This window comes from Cervus canadensis, chromosome 10 (assembly GCF_019320065.1).
Source record: "Cervus canadensis isolate Bull #8, Minnesota chromosome 10, ASM1932006v1, whole genome shotgun sequence".
Lineage (NCBI taxonomy): Eukaryota > Metazoa > Chordata > Mammalia > Artiodactyla > Cervidae > Cervus > Cervus canadensis.
In genome coordinates this window covers 63,285,913-63,294,772 of record NC_057395.1, presented here as the reverse complement: position 1 = coordinate 63,294,772, position 8,860 = coordinate 63,285,913, and the positions used below count along the sequence as shown (strand labels likewise).

General features: G+C 47.4%; 1 protein-coding gene across 2 annotated transcripts; it reads right to left on the bottom strand.

The window, feature by feature from the left end:
* Positions 1-2,305: 2,305 nt before the first annotated feature.
* On the bottom strand, positions 2,306-6,760 carry PROCR (protein C receptor). 2 transcript variants are annotated; one of them, XM_043480150.1, is made up of 4 exons: positions 6,487-6,760; positions 3,866-4,117; positions 3,216-3,494; positions 2,306-2,965 (listed from the first exon to the last, which is right to left on the bottom strand). In XM_043480150.1, exons 1-4 carry the CDS (start codon positions 6,563-6,565, stop codon positions 2,844-2,846), a joined length of 732 nt encoding a protein of 243 aa, XP_043336085.1. In that variant the 5' UTR covers positions 6,566-6,760; the 3' UTR covers positions 2,306-2,843. The 2 variants fall into 2 exon arrangements, with proteins under 2 accessions (XP_043336085.1, XP_043336086.1); XM_043480151.1 differs by having other exon boundaries at positions 2,306-2,962.
* Between the last annotated feature and the right edge of the window lie 2,100 nt (positions 6,761-8,860).

Genomic DNA, 8,860 nt, shown 5'->3' with positions numbered 1-8,860 from the left:
GACTCCAGCTGCGGTATCCTTAACTAGATCTTTACAAAAATGAGGAAGAGTCTATCATCATGGTCTAGTCAGAAGACTGAGAAATTTTCTCAGTTTGGAAACAGACACAGAGAGAGTCAGTCACAGATTGGAACTTTGGGAAGCAGATGCCAAGACGGGATTTGAGGTGCAAGACATTAACTAGGGTCAGGAAATAGGATTGAAAAGAGAAGAAATCAAACTATAATGTGGGTCTGACAAAGACCCAGCCAACCTGGTGGGGAGCTCTGGAGTGCATACAGCTCATTAGAAATACAGTGGTGTTTCACTGTATTTCAGTGACTTCCCTGGTGGTCCACTGGCTAAGAACCTGCCTGCCAAGCAGGAAACGGGTTTGATCTCTGGTCGGAGAAGATTCTGCATGCCCTGGAGCAAGTAAGCCCGTGTGTCATAACCACTGAGCCGGCACTCTGGAGCCTGTGAATCACAACTACTGAGCCTGAGTGCTGCAACTACTGAAGCCTGTGTGCCTAGAGCCTGTGCTCCACAACAAGAGAAGCCATCACAATGAGAAACCTATACACTGCAATGAAGGGTAGCCCCCACCTGCCACAACTAGAGAGAACCCGAGCACAGCAACAAAGACCCAGCACAGCCATAAACAAACAAATAAAATTTAAAAAGAAATACAGTGGGTCAGAATGGCTGAATCTTTATACTTTGTACCCTGGCTTTGCTCAGTCACTGGGTGAGAACCGTCCCAGGATGAGCATGGCCTTGTGCAGGACTGTGCCCTGCAGTGAGACAGACGCTAAAGGAACGGAAGCCTTTAGAGGGGATCTGCTGATTATACTCTCCATAGCTAACAGTACATCTTTCCTTGAAGGCAGAACTGGGTGGCACACCTGTTGTGCCTACTAGAGAAAAAGACGAATTATGACATCGTGAACAAAGCAATAGAGTGGAAAGGAGGGAGAGGATTCTACAGATACTGTATTTTGTAGGGGGGGATGAAGAGGGGGTAGACAAAGGTTAACACTGAGGTCTCTACATTGATACCATTTGACGGTAATGCTGTTTAACCTGGAGTAAACCACAGATGGGAGAGAACAGGTTTGGAGAGAAAGGTAAGGAATTTCATTTTGAACATGTTGACTCTGAAATGTCTGCAAAATATTAAGGTAGAGATGATTTCAAAAATCAAGGCAAATGGGGGCGGATGAGGAGCTCAGCAGCAAGTGCCAACTTTATTAAGTATACATATATTGTCTTATATGGTGGTGTGGTGGTGGTTTAGTTACTAAGTTGTGTCTGACTCTTGTGACCCCCATTGACTGTAACCCGCCAGGCTCCTCTGTCTATAGGATTTCCCAAGCAAGAAAACTGGAGTGGGTTGTCATTTCCTCCTTCAGGGGATCTTCCTGACCCAGGGATGGAACCCACTTCTGCACTTCAGGCAGTTTCTTTACTGCTGAGCTACCAGAAAGTCCATTTATCTTATATACACACACACACACACACACACACACACACACACACATACACACACATATAATTTAATACTCATAATGCCTCTATGAGGTAGGTATTGTTTTTATTATACCCTTTTTGTATATTTTATTATACCTTTTGTTTATGAAGTGAGGAAGTTAAGTGCCTGGCTCAAGGAGGCAAAACTTGAGTCTATCTTATGACAAAATACATGCTCTCAAAGACACCATGATGTCTCCCCACGAAAACCACCATATGTAGACAGTATTTGAAGTCATGGAAGTTTTTTTCCTTTTTCTTTTTGAAGTCATGGAAGTTAATAGGTCACCGGAAATGGTACAGTTTAAGGAGGGACAAAAGGAGCCAAAAAAGGAATTTTAAGGAAGTCAACATTTCAAAGGTGAATTGAGGAAGCTGACACATGCAAAAGGACTGACTGAGTGGCCAGAACAGTTTTTAAAAGTGAGAAGTATGCTATCTCAGAAGTTAGGGTAAAAAGAAATTCCTAGTCCACAAAGTGAATTGTTGCAAATATCACGGAAGACTAAGGTTTCACATGTAGAGGTCATTGATGATTTAAGAGTAGTTTATAGACAAGTCAGATTGCAGTGGGTTGGATAGTGAGTGGGAGATGAGGAAGCAGAAGCAAGGGTATAGGTTAAAGACTTCCCTGGTTAGGGAACTAGATCCCACGTGCTGCAACTGAAGATCCCACATATTGTAACTAAGACCTGGCACAGCCAAATAAATATTTTCTTAAAAAAAAAAGCGGGAGGAGGGGGTATAAGCTACTTTCCCCAAAGTTTTGCAAAGTAGAGGAAATAATAATGCTGTATACATAAGTAAGGAATTTTATTAGTTATTATTATCGATTACTTAATAACTCCTTGCTCCCATATTACTTGAATGTCACACTTCCATCATTTCTCTGGTTACCACTACCTCTATTGCACCAGTGTCTCTCCCCAAATCTAACATACCTGAAAGCACAGAATATTGGTTATTTGGGTTGTGGATGACTTCTTTTACTTGGTTGAGTGTTCTGAATGCCTCAGAATCTTTCTTTGAAAGATGGGTCATAGACCACCTCCGTTGCCCCAACTCCATTATCTGTTTTCCACAAATACAAATAAGCATTCACTTCCCAGACCAATTCAGCAAAATATGGGAATTCTTTGGTTCTTGGCAAGCCTAGTACCCTGTCTACCTAGGCTCCTCCCCTTCCTTCCCCCAAACTCTTCGTGGGCAGATCTCAGAGAAGAATAAGCTGCCACTCTAAATCTTCTGGAATATAATGTCCCAGATGGAGAGTCTGCACAGTTCTGCAGTGAGCTGAATCAGTCTAGCCTTTTTCCAGCGAGGGCTGGAGATAATCAACACCGCCGCCGTCCACCTGTGCACAGGAAGATGCCTACAGCCACTCCAGTGACGATGAAACAGCCCACCAGGACGCCCAGGACCAGTGAAGTGTAGGAACGGCCTGTTTGGCTTCCTGCTGAACGTGGGAAGAGTTAGCTTGAAGAACATACCCCCAAACAAGTGAGTCCCTGGTTTGAGTCAAACCCCAAAGGGTTTCTTCCCCAAAGGAAGTAGGGGAGGGGCTAGTTTACCAATTCACATATGTGTGTACTCAGTCCCAAATCGCCAGCCCTCGGCCTCCTGTTGCTCAAGATATCCATCTTTCAGTTCCACCCATTTGCCTGGAACCCACCCAACACATAGGTCCCTCCCTGAGCCCATCATACCTTTCAAGTTGTTCACGGTCATGTGTTTCTGTATGTATTGCACACAGGTGTCCTGTAGAAATTCCCGCAGTTCGTACCGAGTACGATTGTACTTGTTGAGCTGCTCAACCGTGTAAGTGACCACTCTGGACAGTGCATGAGGTTCCGCCACCCATGAGGCTGTCTTTGGCTGGAAATTTACAAAGGAGCTCCCATTCACAGCCACTTCGAAGAAGACACGGGCTTCCGAGCCCTCAGGAGGCAACTCGCAGCCCAGGAAGCAGCGAATGATCAGAGGAACTGTAGGTAGGGGATTCAGGATCAGGGGACAGTGTGGAAAAGGTGTCAGGTGTGAGGGGGAAACGGGAGTTCAGGGTGCAAGGTGGACCAGGGACAGGGACTCCCAAAAGGGATTACCCCGAAGTCTTGCCCAGCAGGAAAAGGGCCTGACGGACAGTACAGTATGTCAGCTAGGATGCCGACTTTTCTCCAGCCTCAAGCACCCACCCAGCAATCAGCAAAGGCAACGCCGGGCGGGCACACCCATCCCAGAACTCGGCCCCGCCTCGTTCTTCCATAAGCCCGCCCCCTCGTTATGGCCCGCCCACGGGCCACGCCTCCCACCTCAAGGGCCCGCCCCCGCCAGCCCCGCCCCCGTGTGCGTCACTCACAGGTCACGCCCCGCTCCTGGTGCACCACCTGCACCAGGCCCACGAACTCTTCCAGGTAGCGATTCAGGTAACTCTTCGTGAGTGCCCAGCTGTCGGGCTCCTGCAAGGGCTGCAGCTGTTGGATCGAGACGTTGTGGCCTGGGCCTTCCAGCACGTGCGTCAGGACCCCCCCCAGCGTCGCGTTGCCCCGGTGCCACACTTGAGAGGGGTTGCGGAAGTAGGAGACCTGGGTCATGTGGAGGTCCAACGGGCCTGGGGGCGGGAGTAAGAGCGTCGGGTCCCGGCCGGCGTGGGAGGGTCAGCGTGTAACTCGAGATAATAACCCCCCCACCCAGAGGTCAGCCGCCCACCTCCTTGGTCCTTTATAAACATAAATTGCCCTCCCACCCTTCTACCCATTTGACGCTGTCAGTAACCCTGTCAGGAGGGCAAGAGGTTATTATCTTTGTTTTACAGATGAGGAAACTGAGGCTAGACGTGCAGAAGCCACTTGCCCCGGGATAATCCAGACGAGTGGAAGAGCCACTCTGACCTCCTTTCAAGCTCTCACCCCTTCCTCCCCTCCACCGCCCCCCGCTCCGCCCCGTCATTTCCAGTTGGTTATTAAATCCTGGTGGCTCAGACACCTGCAGTGAGGGAGACCTGGGCTCAATCCCTGGGTCCGGAAGATCCCCTGGAGAAGGAAATGGCAACTCACTCCAGTATTCTTGCCTGGGAATTCCCATGGACAGAGGAGCCTGGCAGGCTATAGTCCATGGGGTCGCAAAGAATCGGACACGACTGAGGAACTAACACATTTTCACTTGAAGACCCAATTTCATCTCCTGTTCTCTGCCTCTTCTGCCGCTGCCCTACTTCAGGCCTTAGACGTTCTCATCTGGACTGGAGTAGTGATTTCCTGGTCCCCTCCACTCATCTTTTAGTCTCACCCCTTTTATCTGACCTCCACCTGGCCCAGAAATAAGATTACATCCTTCTGCTTAAAATCTTCCAGGGACACACTCCTCTATCAACAGCAACAACAATAATAGCTATTAAGTGACCTGGGCACTATACTTTACATGCACTATTATCTAATTTGTGCCTTCCTCCCATTAAGTTGATGTAGTAGCTACTATCATTAACCCCATCATATGGAAAAACAGACAAGTGGCATAGGAGAGTTAAGGTTAGCATGCAGGCTGTCTGAATCCAGCACTCTTAGCCACTCAACTACACTGTCTTCGCATAAGCTATATGTCTATAGAATCAATCCAAAGTCTTTAGCCTGACATTCAAAGCTTCCCAAAGGCTGGTTCCCTCCCCCGGCCCCCCCACTCAGCTCTTTTGGTCTCTTCCCTATGCTTAGATGGTACATCAGTACTTGGAGTCCATCATGCTGCCTTTCGGCTGACATGTGAATAGCATGGCAGGGTTGCTCTGCCTCTTGGCGAACTTTTATTTATGCTTTAAGGCCCAGCTCTATTGCCCTCTTCTTGGAGAAGTTTTCCTATTGCTTCTCCTCTTTACCCTCTCATACACAATGGGTCAATTCCAGCGATCCCAGATTCTGCTTAACTGTCTTCAAACACACAGACTTCCATCCCTCTTGGCGCTGGAATCATGTCTGGTTATCTCTGCCTCCTACACCTGCCAAGGGCCTGGCATGGAATTGGTGCCCAGAGAATGTTTGAGGAGGGAATGAGTCCAGGATTGTAAATCTGTGTGGGGGGGTGTGTCTCTGTCCACGTCTGCATCTGAGAAGTTGTGCTCTGTATCTATAGATGTGAATAAGTATATCTGTGTGGGTCACCCCCAGACAAGGTTCTTACCTGCTTGGTGACCAGTCTCCTTTGTAAAATGGAGATAATAGCATTACCCACCTTGTAAAGATTTTGTTGAGGTTAAATAAGTCAATACACGTATTAAGTGTAGTGAGCATTCATTGAATACTGGTTATTTGCTCTCTCTCTGGGGCAGGGAGTGGGGGAGACTGAAGCTACCGGGACTGCAGGACAGGAGAGAGGAGGCCCTTGTGCAATATAATGCAGGGCAGAGACTCCCTTCTCTGCTTAAATGGAGCCACTGCGGCAGCCTGATCCCCGTTGAGTTTTCCCACTGACTACAGCTTGTCTCTCCCCTGAATTTCCCCTCACCATCGTCTCTAGTCTCCTCTTCTGCCTCACAGTTCTCAGATCTAGTCTCTCCCCAAAACTCCCATCACTTCTCCCAGTGTCTCTCATTCCTTCCATCTCCCGTCTCATCTCTTTTCCCGTCTTCCCTAAACTCACCTCCATCCACCATCACCCTCACACCTCTCCTTCTCCAGACTTCACCCACCCATCTCTCCCCTCTCCCCATGGCTAATTCTCTCACCCTTTCTACCAGCCCCTTTCCCATTTGTCCAGTCTTGTTTCCCCCTAGCCCCCCCATCTCCCCCTTCCCAGGGGCTGAACTGTAACTTCCTCACCTTGGCTTTGGGACACAAACCAGTCCCCAGGATCGCCTGCCCTCTGGAGAGATCCAGCTGGCTGCAGGCCCGGAACCTGGGGGATAAACTTTCCTCTGGTCTTGCCCGGGCACCCAGACAGGCTGAGAGTCGCTGGAACCATCCCAGGACAGGACATGTGCCCTCGACTCACCATCTGAGGCTTCCTGGCTGCAGAGGGCCCCTCCGGGCAGGAGAAGTAGTGGCAGCAAGGGCAGCAGTGTTGTCCACATTCTGTAGCTGAGGTTCTCAGCCCCACCTGGGCTCTTGGCTCTGGCAGACTGGGGGCTCTGGCCGGCTGCTGCCTAGGGGAAAAAGAAATGAGGACTGTCTGGGAGGGGAGGAGGCTGGACGGAGGTGGCTGGAAGGTGGCCAGGGCTTGGGAGGAGAAAGAGGGCAGCAGGCTTTTAAAGTGTTATTCTTACCCTGTCTCATTTCCTACTAGGGGGCCGGCCTCCCTCTTCCCCTCCCTCCGCCCCGCCCGGCATCACACCCTCCAGCCCAGACCTGCCTTTTCCCTTTTCCCTGGGCCGCTTCCGAGGAACAGTCAGCGGAAAGGGGGGAGAAGGGCCAGAGAGAAGTCCTGCCCTCGCTGAGTCAGGGGGTGGGGCATCCACTTAGAGCAGATTTTAGGATGTTGAGATCAGCATGTTTCTGGTGGGGAAACTGAGGCCCAGAGAGATGTAAGGAATTACCCAAAGTGTATACATCATGGTGATGACAGAGCCAGGATTAGAATTCAGTTTTCCGATATATTGACTGCATTTTATCGGAATTTTAAATAAATAGTAATTATACAGTCAGGGATCTTGTTCTCAGAAATAGCCACAAAATGAAGATAAAGCTGCTTCATACAGCATTGTTTGAAACAGGGGAGAATTATAAATAATCTACTTCTCGGTAGAGAACTGGTTCCTTGCAGTAATATTTTTCAAAATGAAGTCGCAAACTATTAGCGACTATTAGCAGCGGGTTGCTGCTGCTCCTGCTGCTGCTAAGTCGCTTCAGTCATGTTCGACTCTTCACGACCCCATAGATGGCAGCCCACGAGGCTCCTCCATCCCTGGGATTTTCCAGGCAAGAACACTGGAGTGGGTTGCCATTTCCTTCTCCAATGCATGAAAGTGAAATGTGAAAGTGAAGTCACTCAGTCGTGTCCGACTCTTTGAGACCCCATGGACCGCAGCCTGCCAGGCTCCTCCGTCCATGGGATTTTCCAGGCAAGAGTACTGGAGTGGGGTGCCCTTGCCTTCTCTGATTAGTGGGCAATGAAGACAATTAGGCAGGTTATGATTAGCAGGGTTTTTCCTTTGAATGTAATAGAACAGTATAAAAATTTTCAGTGCATCACCCTTAATCAGGGTAAATATTATTTCATGAAATATTTATTCAACTGTACATGTGTGTGTGTATTGATTTTGTGCATGTAGGTTTCTATGATGGATATTAAGCAGCAGTGTAAAGTGTATTTCTTACTCTAGGAAGCAAATACAGTAAGTCCCCTATACACAAATGAATTCTGTTTCGAGAGTGAGTTCATGTAAGTCCAACAAAGTTAGCCTGGGTACCCACTAACACAATTAGCTATATAGTACCGTACTGTAATAAGTTTATAATACTTTTCAGACAAATAAAACAAACAAAAAAAAGAAAACATTTTTAATCTTCCAGTACAGTTCCTTGAAAAGTACAGTAGTACAATACAACAGTTGGCATACAGGGACTGGCATGCATGTTCGAATCTTTGAACATTTGCAACTTGAAGGTTCATATGTAGGGAACTTACTACCAATGCCCACTCTATTTTCATCATATTACTTAGCACTACCTGAAATTATATCACCTACTCATTTACATGTTTATTGTCTGAATGTCCCATCAAAATGTAAACTCCATGAGGATAGAGGCTGTCCATCTTATTTGCTTCTATACCTAGAACAGTGCAAATAATAGCATAATAAATAATAAATATCAGCTAGTGGATGACAGAATGAGATAGTTATAATATGTAGAAATCATCAAGAGTAAGTTATGGAACATTATGTACAGTTTAGAACCACTTACATGTCAACCACATACACAGCAACTAAACAACCTATTTCTTTGTGGGAGTGAATGAATCTGGAAGGATATACATCAAATACAGCAGTGGTTTATCTCCAGGGAGGGGCCTGAGATTAAGAGAGTGTGTGTGTGTGGTGTGTGTGTTAGGGATGGCAATTTTGTAAAAGGTTTTCTCTATTTTGTGAAGGATTTTATCATTCTATCTGTATTGTTTGAAAATTTTGCATCTTGAATGTGATCATGTATCTCTTGTTGAATTAAAAATAGAAGTTTCAGGAGCAAACTGTGGTAGAAGAAGGTGGCAAATGATTATGAGCTGATGTGTTGACATGAGATGCTGATAAATGAAAAAGGAAAGTGTGGAATAATACATACAGTATTGCTGTGCTGTACTCAGTCGCTCAGTCATGTCTGACTCTGCGACCCCACGGACTGTAGCCCACCAGGCTCCTCTGTCCATGGGG

Bases quoted from the DNA above. Each gene is read 5' to 3' on its own strand.
- PROCR (XM_043480150.1), bottom strand. From the start codon at position 6,565: ATGTGGACAACACTGCTGCCCTTGCTGCCACTACTTCTCCTGCCCGGA. The intron at 4,118-6,486 runs GTGAGTCGAGGG...TCCCGCCCCCAG, and splicing joins CAGCCAGGAAGCCTCAGATG to GCCCGTTGGACCTCCACATG. The intron at 2,966-3,215 runs GTATGATGGGCT...TCCCACGTTCAG, and splicing joins GACCGTGAACAACTTGAAAG to CAGGAAGCCAAACAGGCCGT.